The sequence below is a fragment of the Drosophila rhopaloa genome, unplaced genomic scaffold, assembly GCF_018152115.1.
Source record: "Drosophila rhopaloa isolate 14029-0021.01 unplaced genomic scaffold, ASM1815211v1 contig_167, whole genome shotgun sequence".
Lineage (NCBI taxonomy): Eukaryota > Metazoa > Arthropoda > Insecta > Diptera > Drosophilidae > Drosophila > Drosophila rhopaloa.
This window is the reverse complement of record NW_025335047.1, coordinates 5339446-5361074: the sequence shown is the minus strand read 5'-3', so window position 1 is coordinate 5361074 and position 21629 is coordinate 5339446. Positions and strand designations below refer to the sequence as shown.

General features: G+C 41.4%; 5 protein-coding genes across 11 annotated transcripts in view; 2 read left to right on the top strand and 3 right to left on the bottom strand.

Annotated features, from left to right (window-relative positions):
• The window catches only part of LOC108045712 (hemicentin-2), a 75869-nt gene extending 67488 nt beyond the window's left edge, over positions 1–8381 (top strand). For 2 of the 5 annotated variants that reach the window (XM_044458675.1, XM_044458674.1), the window contains exon 15: positions 6220–8381. In XM_044458675.1, coding sequence (XP_044314610.1) covers positions 6220–7614 — 1395 coding nt within the window. In that variant the 3' untranslated portion in view covers positions 7615–8381. Of the gene's footprint in view, positions 1–3909 lie in introns of all 5 variants that reach the window. The other 3 variants (XM_044458677.1, XM_044458676.1, XM_044458679.1) reach the window with 3 other exon arrangements.
• A 69-nt stretch (positions 8382–8450) lies between these two features.
• LOC108042756 (angiopoietin-4-like) lies at positions 8451–9601 on the bottom strand. The gene is made up of 3 exons (XM_017121191.2): positions 9451–9601; positions 8791–9381; positions 8451–8732 (listed from the first exon to the last, which is right to left on the bottom strand). The coding sequence occupies exons 1-3, from the start codon at positions 9555–9557 to the stop codon at positions 8603–8605; spliced, it is 828 nt and encodes a 275-aa protein (XP_016976680.1). The 5' UTR covers positions 9558–9601; the 3' UTR covers positions 8451–8602.
• An 86-nt stretch (positions 9602–9687) lies between these two features.
• LOC108042755 (zinc finger protein 239) lies at positions 9688–10901 on the bottom strand. The gene is made up of 2 exons (XM_017121189.2): positions 10713–10901; positions 9688–10642 (listed from the first exon to the last, which is right to left on the bottom strand). Exons 1-2 carry the CDS (start codon positions 10833–10835, stop codon positions 9707–9709), a joined length of 1059 nt encoding a protein of 352 aa, XP_016976678.1. The 5' UTR covers positions 10836–10901; the 3' UTR covers positions 9688–9706.
• Positions 10902–11224: 323 nt separating this feature from the next.
• Positions 11225–17283, top strand: LOC108042758. Its single transcript, XM_017121193.2, has 7 exons — positions 11225–11354; positions 11421–11978; positions 14674–16245; positions 16300–16380; positions 16446–16624; positions 16691–16893; positions 16946–17283. Exons 1-7 carry the CDS (start codon positions 11322–11324, stop codon positions 17095–17097), a joined length of 2778 nt encoding a protein of 925 aa, XP_016976682.1. The 5' UTR covers positions 11225–11321; the 3' UTR covers positions 17098–17283.
• Positions 17229–21130, bottom strand: LOC108042759 (LIM and senescent cell antigen-like-containing domain protein 1). Of its 3 annotated transcripts, XM_017121195.2 has the most exons (7): positions 21002–21119; positions 20644–20763; positions 19185–19304; positions 18502–18807; positions 18306–18447; positions 17769–18027; positions 17229–17705 (listed from the first exon to the last, which is right to left on the bottom strand). In XM_017121195.2, exons 2-7 carry the CDS (start codon positions 20655–20657, stop codon positions 17509–17511), a joined length of 1038 nt encoding a protein of 345 aa, XP_016976684.1. In that variant the 5' UTR covers positions 20658–20763; positions 21002–21119; the 3' UTR covers positions 17229–17508. The 3 variants fall into 3 exon arrangements, with proteins under 3 accessions (XP_016976684.1, XP_016976685.1, XP_016976683.1); XM_017121196.2 differs by lacking the exon at positions 20644–20763 and having other exon boundaries at positions 21002–21130; XM_017121194.2 differs by lacking the exons at positions 20644–20763; positions 21002–21119 and adding an exon at positions 19370–19407.
• Positions 21131–21629: the final 499 nt, after the last annotated feature.

The window sequence follows — 21629 nt, the reverse complement described above, 5'->3', positions numbered from 1 at the left end:
AAACAAAAAAAAATACCTACAGAGGACGCAGGGCCACGGCGACTGCGATGGCGACTCATCGAGGTTAAGTCGGGGCGTTAATATTTAAATTTATATTGCGGCCGGGCTCTGGTCACGGCAGACGCACGGCACGGTCCCGTTTGGCCATCAATTCTGCGTTTAATGCCTGCGCAAATATTTGCGCAATCAGCAAACAAAACAAACGCCGGCCAACCGCCGACTGTCGACTGTTTAAGCAAAGCAATTGACCGTTTCCCAGGACACTGGGATAAACCATACACCGGTACATATAGTAGAGGGAATCGGGATCGGGAATGCCGGGTAGCAGGGGGCTTGGCGTTGAAAGCGACACGGCCGCAACTTGTATTTCCTGTTGACCCGTGTTCGTGTGCGACGGAAAAGCGGAAGTCCTCGCAGGTGCAAAGCCCCCTTTTTTTTGTTGGCCTGTCTCGTGCTGTAAATATCTGTGTTAATCATTTAATTAAACTGCGCTCGCTGCGCATATTTTTCGGACATACATTTCGGTAATTTATGGCGTGATTTGGGTTTCGACAATTACTACTTCAATATGCTATCTTTATGGGCCATTACTGTATATTTACAACCGGGCGTATGCGCAATATTTTGCAAGCGAATAAAGCGTTGCATACTTTTTTGGGCATCTTTAATGCAGCACAACAAAATGGCGTTTTATTTGAAACGTAAAAATATAAATTAAATGCAATATTGCAAATTATGCATCAGGAAGTTATTATTATTATTTAAGATTATTTACGATTGATATTAGATTGATATCAGATATTAGAATACTGCAATGAAAATACATTTTGTGCATACCTATTAAGGTTCATTATTGCAACTCTAAAGTGCAAGGGAAAGTATGCACAAAATGATTTTCTTGGGAAGAAATCAAATGCACTATTTTGGGTATCTTTTATGCATTACAGCGACGTGCCGTTTTATTTAAATCTGAAATAAGAAAGTGACATCCCACCACCTCCCACGCGATTGCCAGAAGGAAAGAATGAAAGCCGTAAACATTCTTGCACTTTCGCAAGCAGCAGAGCCGTAAAAGTTTTCGGTAAACGCATTTCAAACACTCGCCGAGATAGTTATTACAACAGTGCACAAAGCGCCAACAACACAGGCATGCGTGTGGGTGGAAATGGGGTGAAAAGGGGGTGGAGTGAGCGGTAGATAGCAGCATCTGTGGGAAAAACTTGTATCATTTTCTTCAAATGAAATGCAGAACGAGCAGGGCCATCTTCCACTTCTCCGACAGCAGCACAAAGTAATATTTACAAAAGAATATTCTTTTAAGTTTACTTTTTTCTTCGGCATCACTACTTTGTAGCATAGTATAAGGCAGATAGAAGCCATTTTTGAAGTGCAGTTAGCGTTGATCGGTGTGTGGGTGTATGTGCACAGCGAGAAAATCTACTTAAATAGGATAATATTTTTAAAATTTATAATTTTTGTTCTTACTGACTTAGTTGGTAACATTTGTTGGTGCTATGTAACTCTTCAATTTAAATATGATAATACTTTTTTTCCCTTTTTTGTAATCATGAGATGGAGGTTTCCTTTATACCTGTTCACATTTTTTCATAAATACTTGTTTTACTCTTGTAAATAGTATAAAAAAAAGAAGGAAGTGTCTTACATTTTTTTTTTAAATTGGTATATTTTTGGTAAATATTGACGATAAAACTTGTGGTGCTTAAGAATTTTTGGGCTTGAAGAGATGGCAGGGAAAATGTTAAAGAAGAGGATTTATTAAAACTTCAACATGATTGCAAATATTGAAATTCTTGTGCCATATTAGGGGTATTTTTTCACTGTGTGGTAGTTTTTGGGTGGGAGGGTCGGTGATTTGGGAGGCGGATGTAGCCGAGCTTAGCGGAAGCCTGGCTGCAACTGTCGTTGTCGTTTTCGTTGTCGCTGTCACTGCTCACTCTCTATCTGCATCTCTGGTCCTGACCCCCTGACCCCCTGCCACCCCTTAAAACGCCGCCCCCCCTCCGAACTGAACTCAACATCCGCTGGACAATTGATGAACGCCTTTGTTGTTGTATGCAGAGTGGATTCCAGTTGAACTCCAGTGCCTGTCCTCGTCCAAGTTTCGAGCAAGTTCAGTTACCATTTGCCGTGTGGAAAACTTTGTGCAGTTGACAACCAGAGGGAAGTCGGGCCGAGGAGCTCAGCCATTTTTATCCTAAAGGTCCTGCGGATCGTCGCCTGATGTTTTTCGTTTCGTTTCGCGCCAGCAGCAAAAGTGCCGAGTTCAAAGTTTTGTTTACAAAGTTTTCAAATTTTTGTGGCACTGAGTTGAGTTTCCGCCGAAAGCACCCGCTATTCCCCTTTTCCCTTTCCCCTTCCCGTTCCCATTTTCCCATTTCCGGCTGCTGTTGATGATGTTGATACCGCTGTTCCGCCGCTCCCTGATTTTCTGCGGACTTTTCTGGGCAGCAGCTGGTCTTTGATTCGCAGTCATCCATCATTAGCCACAATTATGTGGCAGGTCTATTAAATTTCCATCAATTTGGCAAATGTACCAGTAACTAAATGATGCAGAAAATGCAATGGCAATGGGGTGTGGCACTTCAGCACTCGAGGAACCGACATGCAGACACATCCTGCGGCTCCTTCAAGTCGTCATTGCGCGTAAAATTATGTCAATGCTTGTCAACTTTTCCGTTGAGCCAAGTTGCCCGACAAGTGCACCCTGTAGTGTCTTTGAGAGTGCATTGAGTGAGCGACTGAAAGTTTTCTTTACCCCAGGCCCATTCCCCGTTCCCCGTTACCCTTTCTCCATTTTTCCGCTTTCATGTGTGTGGGTGCGTTATTGACTATGCATAAAGTGCATTTACAGTGCTTCTCAGACAGAAGGAAGCTGGCAGGATAGAAAAAACAGTTGCGCTTACTGCTGCCGCTGCGGCGCAGAAACTTTTTTAATTTAATGTACAAATTACCTACCAAGCAAGCCTCAAACAGAAGTCACTAGAAGTCCTTAAAGGCGACAACTTCGTTTAACTTAACTTAATGCAAACTTGGCGCTCGCTTTTTTCTTCAAATTAGCCTGGTTAATTAGCGTAATATATGTGCATGTGTAACTGTGTGGGTGTGACTTGGCTTAACTTCCAGCTAAAATTTAATAAGTTTCGGTCGCCAATTAGCATTTCCCCTCGCCTGCCTGCAACTGCATCCTTGCATGAAATTCCCAACGAACTAAACCCCCCGAAAAAGCACCTGCAGCTATCCTTAATGTAAGTGGAACGTTTTGCATAATTATTGTCTTGAAGCTCACAAGGCGCTGGCCAAGTTCTGAATACTTTGTGTGCACCTAGATAAACCACCAAGAACACACACTGTGTAAATATTTATGTAGCCCGCAAATGCTAGACTTTAATTTAACTTTTATTTCGTATTCCTTTTGATGAGCACCATGTAGCCCAGTCACTTGTACGTGAGTCGAGCTTAGCTATATGTATATATGAACTACCAACTGAACCGTCATCGGTTTGTGACCAGAAATAAAAACACAGCAAAGACAAATGTCAACGGACGCACTTCCCAATTCCCCACAAAAATAAAAAAAAAAAGAATAACCGAACACTAACACTCACACCACGACACCTACGTATACTCTTCTTAAGCAAAAATATTTAAATACTTATATCATACACAATTTATATGATAAGTGTCTACTCTTTTCCTTTTTCGTCTCTTTTTACGCTCTGACATTTCATTTTCCGATAACAACAACCAACCAATGCGCATTTAACCAACACACGCACACCACAATTGTAATGTGAACTACCCACCAAAATAAAAACAAAACACCACCCACTCGACAACCACAACACCACAACAACCACCCTTCCCGAATAAAAACACCACAAAAATCAGAGCGTGCCGGTACTTCGAACATTTGGCGGTCATCACATCGCGTAGCGCGAGAGGGATCGGGAAGTGGGCGTGGCCAGCTCGCCCTCGACCACGATAGCCACGCCCACCGGTACGCCGCCCCTGCTGCCGCCGCTGCCCAATGCGTTTGTGGCCATCAAGACGAAGTCCGACTGTAGCAGCAGCAACCACAGCAACAGCAACAACAGTTTGACCCTGAACAGCGGCAACAATAGCTTCAAGTCGAGTGGTCAGCGGAAGTCACCACAGCCGCCACCGCTGCCCTTGAAGAACGGGGTCAAGCAGCAGCAGCAGCAGCAACAGCAGGAGTCGCACTACCAACATCTGAGCTACCAGCAACATCCCGGCGGCAACACCCGCAACACACTGGATCGCAAGCAGCAGAACAACAGCGGTGGCGACTATTGCACCCAGATCAATCCGCACTATTTGCAGACCTTCGACAGCTTGGATCACTACAGTGTGGCCACGATGCAACAACAGCCGCTACGCAGCCAGTCCAAGTCGCAGATCTACAGCTACGGCAGCAGCGGCACCGCCAGCGACAACAGCAACCACCAGCAACATGCGACGCACCAGCAACATCAGCACTACCATAGCAGCAGCAACATTGCTCACATCGAGCACCACTACCATCCCCAACACGGTGGCGATCGCTACAGCCACCCGCACGTGCAACAGCAACAGGTGCACCAGCAACATCAGCAGCAACAGCAACACCACAGCCTGAAGCACACCAAGCACGGCAAGGCGCACAAGAATGGCAAGCACGGCTCGAAGGGCAGCAGCAGCAAGTCGCAGGACGACTTCAAGGTCCTGCACAAGCAGCAACCACAGCAACAGCAGCAAAAGAGCAGCGGCAACAGCAAGCCGGCCAAGCGCAATGGTTGCAGCAATCAAGTGCTGCCACTGCCACCGCAACAGCAGCAGCAGCACTACTCCAGCTCCAGTGATAGCCTACCATTTGATAATAACTATTATTAGACACTAGCACACACTCAGGCACACTCACAAATTAACACGGGAAATGGTTAAGGGTGTCCCCAAAAATCAAAAGTTTAAACATTTTGCAAGGTTGCTGACCCATCAAACATTTAGACCACTTAAAATATGCTTCAAACTACAAATCTTGCACTTAGTTATATTTTAAATTCATTAATGGTTTAAAACTCTAAAGATTTCCACTTATAACACGAAACGTTGCACATCACAAATTAAACAATATACGAAATTCTTTCTTTATTACATTTATAATTATTTTATAATTGGTAAATGAGACCGTAATTATTACTCAACAAACATTATTCAGCCCCGATAAACTGTGAAACAATGTTTTAAAGGAATTTTAACTAGCAAATTGCTATGCACTCACATTTATTTGCATTCAGTAATTTTTTTGTCGTATTATATTACATTGTCTTAATTTGAACACATTTATGAATTAAAATACCAAATGAAATGCAGTCATTTCATTAATTAGTTTTATTATTGCAACCATAAATTTGCGATTGTATTTAAAGAAGGACCTACATATTTAAATAATGGGAAACTGATGGATTTTGGGACATCCTTTAAATACCTGTGCTCAACACACACACCCACACACACAGAAAGACTCACACATTTGTGTTCGCCAAATGGTTGAAAGTTTTCATTTGATTGAGAGAATTTGCAAACAGAATTTAGAGCTGCAAGATGCATTCCTGATTGCAATGCAAATTTGATTTTGCGGCTGCAGGAAGACGATTCCTGGCATTTTTTCAGCTGCCGGATACACAGAAGTCTTGGAGGGAGATAAGTGTTTTGAATGCCATTTGTTTGGGCAGCTTGTTGTTTTCGAATGGATAGCCTCTAAATGAATTGAATATTTACCTAGTCTATAAACTAATTTAGTTCGTAGCAAATGTCAAAAACGCAATTGAAAGCCATTGAAATGGCATATAAAGCTTATTGTTTACTGTGTACATAGAATGGATAAGCGTATTAAACTAGTTACTTATATTGTAGACTTAAGCCAGGCCCACCAGTCCCTGACCCATGACCCCTGACCCCTGACCCTCTGACCCCCTGACTCCAAACAAAAGAACCCCCCAAAAAAAGCTCACCAGCCACCAACTTAGCACCCAAAAGCAGACCGTGTTTTGCCCCCAACTCGGCTAATCAGATTTTGTTTATTTGTTTCATTAACGAATTGCTTGAAATATCTGCCAACAACAACTCAAACCACACAACAACAACAACAACAACAACATCGACACACCACAAAAACCACACTGCTTACAACACCTCCAGTCGAGTTCCCAGGCCAGAAGCAGCGCTCACGACGAGCTGGGCAATCTGCTCTGGCAGCAGGACTCCTGCGAGTTCCTGGAGCAATATCCCCCAGCGGATTGCCCAGTGCCGCCCCTGCGCCACTGCCACGCCCCCGGCCATGGTCACCATGCCACCAAGACGATGACCCGCCGGAATGCCGATCTATTTAGCGGTGATCTGGGCATCCCCGAGATCAGCACACACGTGGGCAGTGTGGTGCACACCTTCGAGACGTTGGCCCTGCAGCGGCGACTGGCGGAGGAGGAGGATCGCCATGCGGACCGGGAGCTGAGTAAGTATGAGACCGCCGGCGGTGGCACCACCGGCACCACCACCCAGAGCAAGTACAGCCAGCTGAAGCGCCGCTCGCAGGAGATGCGCCAGCGGCTGGTGCAGCAATTGCACCGCCAGCGCTTGCAGCAGCAACACCTGCAGCTGCAGCAGCAGCAGCAACACCAGCCACACCACCTGCAACATCAGCAAAAAGCACGCTCACGAACACAGTCGCAGCCGCAAAAGCAGCAATCCTTGCACGAGGGGGTCTTGACCAACAGCTGCAGCACCCAAACACTGGCCTCCGGCTTTTGGCAGCCAGCAATATCATCATCACCACAGCGAGTAGATCGCTCCCGGGAGCAACTGCAGCAGTCCACCTTCGAGGACTATCGCAAGAATTTGTTTGGCACCCTGCGAAAACATGCCAGCCTGGAGGACAATGAGGAGTTGCAGGACGAGTCCTTTATAGTGAATGCGGCCTTTGATGAGATATTCTCCTGCTATGATGACGATCATGAGGATGACAAGGAGGGGACGCAAACGCAAACGCAGACCAATACCGATGATCTCTTCGAGGACGAGCACATGCTGGTGAGCCTGAGCGAACTGGATGACGAGGTGTTCGCCAGTCGGGCGCAGACGGCCTCGACCACGCCCACCACCAGTGCGGGGGCCGGGCGAACGCCCAAGCACAGCACTCCGCAGTTAAACCTTAATAAGTATCCCGCTCCATCGCCACCGCGGTCCCGCACCCTCACCAATCTTTTCGAGCGTTTGAAGTCGCAGGATAGCAAGGCGCTGCAGAAATATTCTGGCGATGCGGCGCTCAACAAGACGGAAGACTTCAATCGGGGCTCCACGGTCAGCAAGTCCTTTGTGCAGCAGCTGAGGAAGCCCTCCCACAAACAAAAGAGGGCGCCAAGGCCACCGCCCAAGCCGCAGTCCCGCTCCCAGGTGGCCATCGCCCATGTGACCCCTCTGCGCAAGGCCCTAATCTTCCCCAAGCGATCCAAGTCCTCCAGCGAACTTCTGCTCGACGATCTGAGCGTGCAGGCGCGTAAGTATCAGCGAAGGATAGAGCAGGGATCAGCGCTTTAAACAGGATCAATGGGCACCCAGTTATGCACCTGTTTCTCACCTGTTGCCCAGTTACTTGCCTGTCCCCCCAACCTAGATATTAAATCGATTCTTTTCGTATTTCTGTTTACCCAGAGGCGACGCTTTTGTAGACTAAGTGACCCTAAACCATAAAACGACCCGACCCTTACCTTCGATTCTGATCAAGACCCCCTGTACCGAACCCGAATCCGATGTAGATGTGGAGGAGTGCAGCTATCCCGCCGCCATAATGGAAGACAAAGATACGACCCGAAGCAAACCCAAAGAGAATTGAGCCATACGAGGAATAGCACCCGAAGAACTAAACTAATTTCGTAATTTACCCGTAATTAAATTAAGCCAAGTACATTACTCGAAAGTGCATGAAAATCAAATCAAAAGATGACTAACCATATTTATATATACAACCATATATAAATATACATATACATTAATGTACAAATAGGATCGTGGATGCCCCGAGAGCGGGTTAGATATGGAAATGAAAATCAAACAACAAAGTCGTGCTCTCAACCTAGTTATTAACGAGTACAAGTTTGTCTCTTCAATTATAATTTAACTTCATCAAAGAATATACCATACAATCCCGATATACATCTATACATTATTCGGATATATATAGCATATAACTGCGTCACTTGTTGTAACTTGTAGGATAATTGCAAAATCAAAGCAAATGTAAACCAATTACAAGAAGAAACATTACTAACTCTTACCTGCATGCAATAAAACTTTTGAAAATGCAATCCCATCTTATTATGTCTTATTTGGGTTTTTTGAGTGGAACAAGAATTGAACGGATAAAAAGCATTTAATTGTTGAAGGTATTAATATTGTTTTGACTGTCGCACTTTATTAAACATTATAAAGACAAATTTTAGCAGTCACAAAATAGTCAAATTTAGTCTGTTTTTAATCCAAAAGCAAATTCAAAGCCGAACGAGTCAGGTTTAGTATTAAAAATAACTTATGGGTTTTTAACAGTCAAGTAGGCATTAGATGGGCGCAACAGAAGCTTGAAAAGTCGAATAGCCGGGCGTCCCATTATCGGGTTTAAGTTCTGCGTACCGAAGTTCCACTTCAGCAGAAAGACAATGCTAAAAAAAGAGAATTTGGTTGGTAACTTTAAAAGGTAAGTAGGCTAATATAACTTACAAGCGCTCCGGGCCACAAAGCGAAGAACAGCTCTCATATGACTCCCATGATTTTCCATCTGGCAAGCGTGCGATCTCCTGCTCCCACAAGGGCCAGCTATAGCGAACGGTGTCCTGTTCCTTGGCCCATGTAAGGTACGCCGTGGGACTCTTCAGGACGAAACGCTGGGCCTGGTAGGTGCGCGTTGTCATGTCAACAAACTGCATCACGAAGAGCAGCTCGTGGTCGCGCGAGTGAGTCAGCGCGTACAGCTTGTCGGTGCCCAAGAAGTATTCTCCGTCCGCAATGCTGTTGTACCCATCGCGGAATTCCTTCGCAGAGCGCTGGGTGCCATTGAATCGCTGCAGCACCAATGTCCAGCCGCCTTCGTCAAGAGCCTGTTCGCAGAAGACGTCGAACGGTCGGCTGCCCTTCTCCAGTTGAATGCGGGTGTACCCGTACTTCTCGGTCAGAGCACAGTTGGACAGAATGGCTCCTGAGCCTTCCGCCAGCTTCTCCGTGGCATTGGCCAGTCGATTCAGAACCTCTGTCTGCTGCTCAATCTTCTCTTTTAAACTACGCACAGCACTGGAAACCGCCGCCGAGCTTCCACTGTTAAAAAAAGAGTACTTAATTATAATATAACTTTGTCAATGAGTCTAAAGTGTAATTTTTTCTTACCTTGGTAGTTTAACGTGTACTCCACGCGTGTCCCGATGCAATGAGTGATTGCCTTCAGCGAACAACACTACAAGGATTATTCCCACCACTACTTCAATTCTGAACATCTTTTCGCTTTGAGGATAAGAATGGTTGTGGCCTGAGAGTAGCACCTCGGAATTGAGGGAGACTTCCGAAACCACTGATTAGGCTGCAGATAGCGCTCACCTTGACCGCGACTCAGAGTGCACTGGCCAATATCGGCGTCTCTAGCTTATCATAGTCCGGTTTTGTGTCGCATCTCATGCTTTCGGAGCTGCCCCGCCCGACTAAAGGTCTTCTCGCACACTTGGCAGCGATGCAGTCGTTCGCCGGTGTGAATGCGCTCGTGACTTCTGAGGACGCCCAGTTGGGCAAACCTCCGGTCGCAGTGTCCGCAGGCGTAGGGTCGCTCCCCGGTGTGCGTCCTGAGGTGCAAATTCAACAGGTAGACCCTCGAGAAGGTACGTTGGCAGACGGTGCAGAGGTGTGGACGTTCGTCAGTGTGCCGGGCGACTATATGCCGCCGCATGTTGCTGGACTCCACAAAGCCACGTCCGCAGTGGGGGCACTGGTGCTGCAACAGACGCTGATGGCGCCTCTGATGGGCCATCAGTGCTCCATTGGTAGTAAAGGACTTGGCGCACAGATTGCAGGAAAAGGGCCTTTCACCGGTGTGAAGACGCATATGGGCCACCAGACTGGATGCGGATTGCAAACACTTTCCGCACTCCAGACACCTGTGGCCCCCCTTCAGATATACAGGATCAGAGCAGCTGTGGTTCTGAAAGCTCCTGAGCTCTGTATAGAACTCGCCACACTTCTCACAATCGTATATGGTGATAGAGGCATGGACATTTTCAATGTGCCGTCTAAGGGCTGCGGGTTGCTGAAAAACAGCCCCACAATCCTGGCAACTGTGAGCTGAAACTTCAGTAGGTTCCTTCTCGCAATCCTCTTCAGCGGATGGCAGCTCCTCGATGTAGTCGCTGGGGTCAAAGGTGATGATTTCCTCCTCCAGCAGAGACTCTGTCATGTCAATATTCATCTTAGCAGTCTCATCCCGCAACCTTTTCTCTGCCTCCGCGCACTTTCTGCGAAACTTGGCCGCGATGAGCAGCTCTTTGGTGCACTCCTGGCACAAATACTTAGGATGTTCATCAGTGGAGTCCACCTGGCATGGATTAATGGTTTGAATAGAAAAAATGGTGAAAATGTCTCAGAAAACAGCCCAGAAAACGTACTTTGATGTCGCCACAAGTTTTCAGCAAGGTGCACAGATTTACTTGCAACTCCTCGACGGTTTCGTAAATGTCCACGAGGAATTCGTCTTGTTGGAAACAAACTCGACAAATTAATTCAAACATTTGCGAAGTTATTTAACTGATAAATCAAATTAACAAATATTTCACATCGGGCAGCGGAATTGGTAGTTTACCGGCGTTATCGATAACAAGGTCCATCGATAACTAAATACTAACAAATTGAACAGCTGTTTACACTGAGCGAGCTATCTATAAACCAACAATTTTTTTATTAAATATTTGTTTTAAAATAAATAAATAACATATTTTTAACTAATATATGTGTATACACAAATTCAAAACTCGTGCCAGAATCCTGTTATTACGTTTTTACCATTTATTGCAATTATTATTAAATTTCCCGCGCATTTGCTCATGTATGGTATTATTTTAAATACCGTAGAAATCCTCTAAAGTAGCGAAGTATTTATTGGGAATTCCCGAGTTCACCAGACGGTAACACTCTTGTTCTTTAGATTTTGTTGTAAGAGCTTTTACGTCAAAAAACTCGTCCTTAAAGAGAATTTTCCGAAAATTGATGACGAAAAAATGGCCGCAAAGAATTCAGTCGACAGTGTTCAGGTTAGAAAAATCAAGGAAGACCCTCAGGAAAACCTACTAAAAACATAAAAAATCAAAATATTCCAGTTTCCGGAGGGAAAAGGAAACTGTGTCCTCTGCGCAGCCGTAGCGGAGAGGATTTGCCAGAGATGCGGGGACTTTTACTGCTCCAAGGACTGTCAGCTGAAGGATTGGCCACGTCACCGCTATATCTGCTTTCCGCTGCCCGCTTTGGTTCATCCCAAGTCATATTCGGTGCTCTTGAGCGTCGAGGAATTATCGCTGGAGGGAGCATGTGCGGTTAGCGCTGATAAATGCGTAGTTGGGGCAGCTCCAGCCCCCGTTCCAATCATAGTTCCTGATATTATGAATCATAATATCGGCAGTAATATCAGCAGTACCAGCAACATTGCTCCCAAAAATAGTGTTCCGGCACCGATTCCCACTCCCCTACTTCCAATTCCGAATATCGTCTCAAGTAACAGCGGCAACAAAGCGAAAAACAAAATTACTTCCCCGCCAAATGCGATCATGCCGCCCAGCAATAGCCTGGTATACATCACCGGATTCCGATCCGCGAATCGATGCAATATACGCGATGCCAGCGAAGCTGCTGACAAGGCATTTGCCCAAGTGTGCGAGAAGGTTTTGTATACACTCCAATTTCATTCCCCATACGTTCCAAGTATAATTTTTACAAACAAAACTCAATCAAAAATAGTCCAATATACACAAATCTTAAAGAACAATAACCCTATTAAAATTAAATTTAAAGATTACGATTTGTATTTCACTTCCAGAGTCCATAACTGTACCTAATTTAATCCGATTTTAAAGTGGATTCTCTAAAAATCTGCATTTTTACCCATTTTCATGTTAGTTATATCTAATTTTCCGATGTCTTGTAAAAGAAAGACCCAAAGTTGGACTTCTAGACTCCATAACTTTACCAAACTTCAGCCAATTCCAAAGTGGTATACCTCTAAAGACTTATGATTCGATTCTCTAAAAATCTGCATTCAAAATTGTCAATTTAACGTTGATCAAATTTGTGACCCATTTTCATGTTAGTTATTTCTAATTTTCCGATGACTTGTTTAACGTTGTCCCAAAATTGGTCTTCGAAAGTCCATAACTTTACCAAATTTAGTCCGATTCCAAAGTGGCATACCTCTAAAGACTTGTGATTCGACTCTCTAACAATCTGCATTCAAAATTTTCAATTTAACGTTGATCCAATTTTTGACCCATTTTCATGTTAGTTATTTCTAATTTTCCGATGACTTGTTTAACGTTGACCCAAAATTGGTCTACGAAAGTCCATAACTTTACCAAATTTAGTCCGATTCCAAAGTGGCATACCTCTAAAGACTTGTGATTCGAATCTCTAAAAATCTGCATTCAAAATTTTCAATTTAACGTTGATCAAATTTTTGACCCATTTTCATGTTAGTTATTTCTAATTTTCCGATGACTTGTTTAACGTTGACCCAAAATTGGTCTTCGAAAGTCCATAACTTTACCAAATTTAGTCCGATTCCAAAGTGGCATACCTCTAAAGACTTGTGATTCGACTCTCTAAAAATCTGCATTCAAAATTTTCAATTTAACGTTGATCAAATTTTTGACCCATTTTCATGTTAGTTATTTCTAATTTTCCGATGAATTAATTAACGTTGACCCAATATTGGTCTTCGAAAGTCCATAACTTTACCAAATTTAGTCCGATTCCAAAGTGGCATACCTCTAAAGACTTGTGATTCGACTCTCTAAAAATCTGCATTCAAAATTTTCAATTTAACGTTGATCAAATTTTTGACCCATTTTCATGTTAGTTATTTCTAATTTTCCGATGACCTGTTTAACGTTGACCCAAAATTGGTCTACGAAAGTCCATAACTTTACCAAACTTCAGCCGATTCCAAAGTGGCATACCTCTAAAGACTTGTGATTCGACTCTCTAAAAATCTGCATTCAAAATTTTCAATTTAACGTTGATCAAATTTTTGACCCATTTTCATGTTAGTTATTTCTAATTTTCCGATGACTTGTTTAACGTTGACCCAAAATTGGTCTTTGAAAGTCCATAACTTTACCAAATTTAGTCCGATTCCAAAGTGGCATACTTCTAAAGACTTGTGATTAGATTCTCTAAAAATCTGCATTCCAAATTTTCAATTTAGCGTTGATCAAATTTTTGACCCATTTTCATGTTAGTTATTTCTAATTTTCCGATGACTTGTTTAACGTTGACCCAAAATTGGTCTTCGAAAGTCCATAACTTTACCAAACTTCAGCCGATTCTAAAGTGGTATACCTCTAAAGACTTGTGATTAGATTCTCTAAAAATCTGCATTCCAAATTTTCAATTTAACGTTGATCAAATTTTTGACCCATTTTCATGTTAGTTATTTCTAATTTTCCGATTAATTAATTAACGTTGACCCAATATTAGTCTTCGAAAGTCCATAACTTCAACCAAAACAAACAAATCAATCGTAATACCCATATAGTTTAATGAATTTAACGTGACCCAATATTAGTCTTCGAAAGTCCATAACTTTACCAAATTTAGTCCGATTCCAAAGTGGCATACCTCTAAAGACTTGTGATTCGACTCTCTAAAAATCTGCATTCAAAATTTTCAATTTAACGTTGATCAAATTTTTGACCCATTTTTATGTTACTTAAATCTAATTTTCCGATGACTTGTTTAACGTTGACCAAATCAAAAATTTAAGTTGATCAATCATTTCATTAGTTTATCCATACTGTTAACAAATCAAAGTCCATAACTTTACCAAATTTAGTCCGATTCCAAAGTGGCATACCTCTAAAGACTTTATATAAATCTATTCCAAATTTTTTTTTTTAAACAACAAAATTTATTAAAGTGGCATACTTCTAAAGACTTGTGATTCGATTCTCTAAAAATCTGCATTCAAAATTTTCAATTTAACGTTGATCAAATTTTTGACCCATTTTCATGTTAGTTATTTCTAATTTTCCGATGACCTGTTTAACGTTGACCCAAAATTGGTCTTTGAGAGTCCAAATTGGTCCAGGCCGTACCAAATTTTAGCCAGTTTCAAAGTGACATACCTTTTTATGCTTTTTGTTTAATTCTTTAATACTCGTATCGTAATTATAAGCAGCTTAGAATATACTTGAACCTTTTATTCAGGTAGTGAACAATTTAAAATAAAAATATTATTAAGAAATGATTAACAAATGTTTTTTTTTGACCGTTTTGTTTTTCGAAAAAGTTTTTTATCCTTAGCTCCTTAATTAGCTTGAGTGTTTTTCAAAGACTTAATAATAAACTTTGGACCCTCCTCAGATAAATGCTATGGGAAATGAGATGCCTAAGATGGTAAAGCCACGTTCTGGCTTCTGCCTCGCTCGTCACAATGGAATGTTCCAGCGGGCCAAAATGATAAACCCCTTAGCGAGTCACTATGCTCGCTTATTATTCATCGATCATGGAGTCACAAAGTCAAGAACTGTTTCAGATATGCGAGAGATAAATGATGAACTTCTATCGCTTCCGTGTCTCAGTCTGCCGGTGCAGCTTAAGGATGTGGCCAACTTTACCATCACTGACGATGTCATTGCATTCGTGTCCCAATTTGAGGGTGAAATGTTTGTAGCAGTCCATAAAAAAACACCTGGATGCATTTATGTGGAACTGCTGGACCCGGTTTCGAAAATGTCGCTTAATGACAAGATACGCGAATTCTGCTCCAATAAAGAGGTGTTTGAAAACCCTTTTAATAAAAAGAAAGACGTTCCAAATCAGCAGAATTCCCAAAAGACACCAGAATCTAATAAACTCAAACAATCGATTCCTTATCCATCCATATCTGGGTCTCAAACTACGACTATTATGCCCCAGCAATCTGTAAAAAAAATTGAAGCTGATGTTAAAAATCAGAGTGAATCAGTAATAGATTTCCAGGAATCCTTAAAAAAACTGGAGCCTGAAAATATGAATCTTGAGGAAATAAATCTTACCAATGTGGAAAAATGTATAAAGTCCTCTCAAACTAATGTAAATTTTGAAGTTTGCAAAACAGATTTTCAAAGAGCAGAAAAAGATTCCCAGGAATCCTTGAAAAAACTGGAGGCTGAAGCTATGAAAGAAAAATTCCTTACCACTGATCAGGAATCAATTAAATCCTATCAAACTAAAATAAATTCTGATGTCCTCAAAAACGATCCATCAAAAACAGAGTGTCAAACAGCCGAAATGGAGTCCCAAGAGTCCTTAAAAGGTCTGGAGGCTAAAGATAAGAATCAAGAAGTAATAATTCCTACCGGTGACGATAATGTAAAGATCAATGATCCAAGTGAACTTTTCAGCAAGTTTTTCCGCACTTATGTGAATGCAAACGATATTCACGAGCAGGATGAGAAAAAACTAAGTCCAAGAGAAATATTTGCTGAATTTTTACGTTCCCACGCGAAAAGTAAGGATGTAAAAGACTCGCAAATATCCAATTTTTCTCAGGAATTAAATCCTCAAAAAGAAAAGGTTGGGAAACCTAACGAAATTACAAATATTATAATTGAAGACCCAATCAAATCTAACCAAGTTGAAAATGAAGAAATTGCTAACTTTAAATCCAATCTTGGTTCAAAGGATAATGAGATGCCTAAAGAAGATGATAAACAAACTGTCGCTAAGCAAGAGATTCAAACTGCCCCTAAAACTTTTTCAAAGTCAAGAGATGAAGAAGTTAAAGATTTTTTAACACAATGTCTAGCATCAAAAAATACTTTGCTAAGTGATAATGCTACTCCTTTGAAATTTCCAAAACTCAAAGAAAAGTTGGATTTGCTATCTATCTCTAAAAAAAGTTCCCAAGAAAATGGGATGGTAATGCCCAAAAACCAGCCTCTGGTGCCTCCTGTAAGTAGTTTTTAATTCTTTTTAAACTAACAGATAACAAGATTTATTTAAAAGTTTGATTTGGTGTCCATCTCTAAAAAAAGTTGCGAAGAAAATGGGATGGTAATGCCGAAAAACCAGCCTTTGTTGAACCCTGTAAGTATATTCTTTTAATTATTTTAAAACTAACAGATAACTAGATGTATTTGTATATTCATTAGCCTTTTGAGCTCCGTCACTTCTCAATAGAAAGTAAAGATGGTATCGATGTTTTCGTTGTCGACAATTCGAAAATCAGTCGCGGTATTTTAGGGGCATTTGACAGCTCCTACGCCTATGAATTTTCCACCTTGCACTCTCGCCTATCGGAAATTACAAATTCGGAGCCTTATAAACCAGTGTAAATATTTTATTTGTATACATTTCCTTATAATATATATTAATCTTTTAATGACCCCCTTGACAGCGCAAAGGAATATGTGCTTGCCCGATTCGAGGGTTCCTGGTATCGTGGTAGAGTGGAGCAGATTATCACTACCAAGTCGCAGACTGAGTACCGTGTGCAGTACATAGATTACACCAATGTGGAGGATATTACCGAACAGGACATTCGTCGCTATCCATTGAACTTTACAACTCCTTGTAACACAAACCTTTGCGTCATTCAAGGTTTGTATTTAAAAATAATACGATTTGCATGTATTAATTAATATCTTTACAGACTTTCCACATAAACCAAATCCAGCTCAGATTTCTTATTTATCGGAGGTCTTGAAGGTTCACCAATTAGTCCATGTTGATGATGTTAACTACCTGAACAATATAGCCATGATCACATCGCGATCCCTTATCAACAAATTGATGACCTTGTAATCCAAGTTGAACAGCATTTAATGCATTTAAACTCGTAAACATTTGCAATTGAGCGATAGGTTGAACCACTATGCCTAATACAAAGCTATTCCAAAATTTTTGACCCAACCAAATAAGCCTTACGTTTGAAATCATTTTAAAAACATTTATATATAAATAAAATTCAATTAAATAACAACGTTAAAAGCTGTTAATACACAATTATTATGTTCCCTAGCTTAGCTGCCGTTGATTCACTTTTTTTTAAATTAGAAATTACACACAACAAGGTTACAACAGATTGAAAAGACATGCACAAAAGTTTTTAGTTGGTTTTGTTTTTGTTTCTCTAATGTTAAAAATGGTAGAGAAATGTGGTCTACAACGACAAAGGCACTGTTAGGCGTAGGTTAAAGACTTTGCTCCAGACGTTTAGACGTTCTTCTTCATCGTCATCTCATGAGCGGTCCGCAGGCGTCGTCGCAGTTCGTTGGGGAATCGCTCGTAACACTTTTTGCAGACCGGCTTCTCGTCGTACTCGTAGAACTTCGACTTCTGTGTCATTTTTGTATCGCACACGGAGCAGGCAAAGTGGTGAACACACCAGGCCTTGTTGAGGGCAGTAAAAACTATTAACGATATGAAAAAGTTGGCATTAGAAACAGAAAAACTTGTTAAATAAGTTTAATTACCATCGCCTCCAATGACCTGGTTGCATACGAAGCACAGGTTGCCAAAGAGCTGATGGTAGTGCGTCTCGCAGTAGGCCAATCCCCTCTTCTCGTAGTGCCGGTGGCCCAGGAACGGCTTCTCGCACTTGGCGCACACGAAGTGCTCCACATGCCAGTGCTTGCCCAGCGCAGTTACCACTCGCTCCTCAATTGGTCGACGACAGGCGCCACAGATGGGAATGCCCATTTTATCATGGCAACGCAGACAATACAGTTCGTTCTGTAACGGAACAAAGACATATTAAACAGGATTAATAAAGTCACATTTTTTTGTGAAGTAAATTAATCGTTGCCCAATTTACATCAGTTTCAATTTTAAGTATATGTAAAACTTGAATAAGCAAATGTTTTTCAAAACCACGATATTCAATCAATTTCAGTTATAGAAATTAAAAAAAAAAAATTGATAATAGAAGATAGAAAGTATAATCTATCGTTAGATAACTTTCTATCCGTTCTGGACGTTCTGTATTTCTTAATTTTTTGCCAAAAACCCACCATATCGTTAGCGGCCAAACCCGGTCGACTTTTCACTTCTCGGGCCGTGGAATCCAGCTCAGTGCCGCAAGCCGTGCAACTGAAGTGATAGCCGTGGTACACTTCTCCGCGGAATCGCAAAGGCTCCTCGTCGATGAGGCCGCTAAAATATAAGCAAATCAGCAACATATCCAGATTGAAACTTAGCAAAACTTACTGGCATTTTTGGCATACATAGCGGCCGGTGATCTCCGCTTTCACCTTGGCATTGCACTCGTGGCACAGGGCGCGGTTTTGATTTTTAATAAACCCGCAGTCGGCCAGCTCCTTGGCGCACAGTTGGCAACGGAAGCACTGCGGATGCCAGCTGGCTGACATGGCCTTGATGACCCGCCCGATGACGAACTCGCCGCACTTGTTACAGCACGGAGCGAACAGAACATGGAAGTCGCGTTCGCAATACTTGCGACCCTCGAACTCGTAGAAAATGCCATCTTGGAAGGGTCTGAAGCACTGAGCACACCTGCAAAACAATTTGCCATAAGTAGATGATTTGGGAAAAGGAAACTATGTCATCCAATAAAGAGATGTGTCGACTATTTTAAGAAATTTTATACAAAATGAATAACCTGATAAAACATTAAAAAAGCTTTGTATAATTCATGGAAATGTTGTGCTCGGATGATGAATTCTTATCGTGACGGAATTCGTCAAAAATGTTAACAATTTATTATGTATACATATTTTTTCAGTATACACAGTCTGTGAAGGTTTTAGTTTCAAATATTTAGCTCGTATTTTTAAGCAAACACCAGTTAATAAATTTTGTATCTAAATGAAACATATAGGTCAACACATTGAACTTGTAGGATTTTCCAGATTTATGTAGGTTCTACTTACACAAAGCACTGTGTGTGCCAGAGTTCTCCATTGGAGTTGACGATCTTCTCGGTGGGTTCGAATCCATCGGCGCATCGCGTGCAATGCATTGCACTCAGCGACATGTTTGCTGCCTGGACTCTGCAAATTCAGGAGAAGATCGGTATTAGTTTGTGGTAAAAATGTGACATTTTAGAGGCCTTTACACTTCAGCCTTGGAGTACATCATGGTTATAGCTTTAGCGCGAAGGAGCACAACTTTAGGGTAGGGCGTGAAGCGAAAAACTGGACAAAACAATGAGACTTATCGCTTTGCCGGCTCTGTTGACGCTGGCTGAATCATATTTCCCTCGAATGCACAGCCAAAAAGCTTTATAGCATTCCTTGGATTTGTAGCTTTCGTCACAGTGAGTGTCGCATGGCAGTTGGATATCAAGCGTTAAAAGGTGCGGATGTCATGACTTCAGTGATGGTTAAGATATCATTTTGGAGCAGGTACAGTGCAATATAAACATACATTGTATGCGATAACAGGTTTGATTTAAAGAATACAGGGAGTTTGGTTTGTGCCTCCTATAACCAAAAAATATGGTTTAGGTTAATTTATAGTCCTAAGACCCCAAAGTTCAATAAACTTTTAATATCAAATCTTTGTATACAGCGAGGGAAGCTATTGAATCACTTATTGAAGTTGCAAAGCATTGGGCATTATTTTGGTTTATAAATTAAAAGATAAGGCTTTTGACTTTCAGTTGGATAGGGATTTTCGATTTTTTATAACTTTATAGACTTGATTTCTGCTCATTATTCTCCTTACGATGATATAAAACAATTTAAATAAAAAATCTTTGAATTAATTATTGATTTCATTGACCATATCAATTTTATAGTGATTCAATGAAAAGTTAATAACATATATAAGTAAACTAATAAAAATAAATAATTTTCTAGGTATTGATAAGTTAGCTAGTGAAGCAAGTGAATTGTATACCCTTCACTGTTTCAATCAATGAGCATTCTTTGGCCCCCGAAATGGGTTAGAACTTTAAACAACGAGTTCAAATTTGGATTTGCCGCCAACACAATATCGCCCACTCAATCAAATCGACAAACACAGTCGCACAAACAAATAGTAAACAACACACGAACGTGGATTCACACACACACACACTCTTTCAAGTGGCGGCGTTTAAAAATAAATTTGAATGTTGGCATGATGTCATCGATGGAGTAAACATCTGGCAGACAAATTGCATTCCATAGGGGTCTAATTCGCCCGCATAGCTTTGCAGAGGGTTAAGATTGTATGAGGGCATGAAAGATACGCATTACTATCCTTAAATGGTAATTGATTCTAATAATTAGAAAAAGCGAATTTATGCGAATGAGTAATGATGATTTGTAGGCTGCCAAATGATGCAATAAGTGGGCGTTTTAAGCCCAAGGACGTTTGGAAAGTGGGGCGGAACATTCTGCTTACTGCACGGGCGGCATTCTGTGGGCTTTTCTATTTTTTCTGTTACTCTCGACTGGCTTTCACTTGCGATTGGCACCTGTTGCACCTGGTCTACGACTTTTTCGGATCACGACGAGCGAAACACTGCAAAAACATATAAAATTGATCAATCTGTGTCTTCTGGCTTTTGGCGGTGTCACTTTGTCGGGTTTCTAGCCAGATCCGGTTGATTTCCAGCTAAGAGGACAGGCTGCGCATCACTGTCGCAACACAAAAACAACAACGGGTCTTGCCGAAATAGGCGAAACACAGGAATTTCACACATTTCACTTGCTAATTTTATATTTTAAACATTTTTGTGCACTAAAGAGGCTTTATTTACCTACTAAGAACGCTTTTTAATTAAAGCCACTTCTTGGGGCAATTAATTTAACTTCATTTAATTAACAGCTTCCGTGGAAGAGACACAGAAAAACCAAGTCTATTTTGACACTAAAAAATCCCACTGAAATACCTGCCTATCGATAACGCAATCAGCTTATGAGAAGGTAGCCCTGTAAAATCAATCGATAGGCTGCTATTAAGCGCCAATTCGAAAATTATTATCTACTAAACACATTGCGATTAGTCAAAGTAACCAAAAATACATTTGTCAAAGAATTTAACAATTTACGGCGCCACGCTTATCACTTTGTGGCAGTTTTGCTTCTTTGTTTCACCTTCTTATCAGTTGCTGGCCAACTGCTGTTCTTCTTAGAGAATGTTTCGTAACGCAGTCTTATCAGCAAAACTGTTTTATACTTATACCTTCATGTACTATTTGTTTATAAACAAGCTCTATTCACATGTTAATTAAAACTGTACCAGGAAACCCCTTTGACATTGAAATTGATTGATATTCTTACAATGTTTCTTTGCATAAAGAAAAGCACAGGGTAAATAAGCAAGAATGCAATACTGACATTTTGTGTGCTATCTTTAGAACTTTTATACCTACATGAAACTAAATA

Coding starts and splice junctions, on each gene's coding strand:
- LOC108042755 (XM_017121189.2), bottom strand. CDS start 10,835: ATGTTTGAATTAATTTGTCGAGTTTGTTTCCAACAAGACGAATTCCTC. Junction 10,643..10,712: donor AAACTTGTGGCGACATCAAA/GTACGTTTTCTG, acceptor AATCCATGCCAG/GTGGACTCCACTGATGAACA.
- LOC108042756 (XM_017121191.2), bottom strand. CDS start 9,557: ATGTTCAGAATTGAAGTAGTGGTGGGAATAATCCTTGTAGTGTTGTTC. Junction 9,382..9,450: donor GTACACGTTAAACTACCAAG/GTAAGAAAAAAT, acceptor TTTTTTTAACAG/TGGAAGCTCGGCGGCGGTTT. Junction 8,733..8,790: donor CTTTGTGGCCCGGAGCGCTT/GTAAGTTATATT, acceptor CTCTTTTTTTAG/CATTGTCTTTCTGCTGAAGT.
- LOC108042758 (XM_017121193.2), top strand. CDS start 11,322: ATGGCCGCAAAGAATTCAGTCGACAGTGTTCAG. Junction 16,246..16,299: donor ACCAGCCTCTGGTGCCTCCT/GTAAGTAGTTTT, acceptor TTTATTTAAAAG/TTTGATTTGGTGTCCATCTC. Junction 16,625..16,690: donor TCGGAGCCTTATAAACCAGT/GTAAATATTTTA, acceptor CCCCCTTGACAG/CGCAAAGGAATATGTGCTTG.
- LOC108042759 (XM_017121194.2), bottom strand. CDS start 19,392: ATGATGTACTCCAAGGCTGAAGT. Junction 19,305..19,369: donor ATGTACTCCAAGGCTGAAGT/GTAAAGGCCTCT, acceptor CTGAATTTGCAG/AGTCCAGGCAGCAAACATGT. Junction 18,448..18,501: donor TATGTATGCCAAAAATGCCA/GTAAGTTTTGCT, acceptor CTTATATTTTAG/CGGCCTCATCGACGAGGAGC.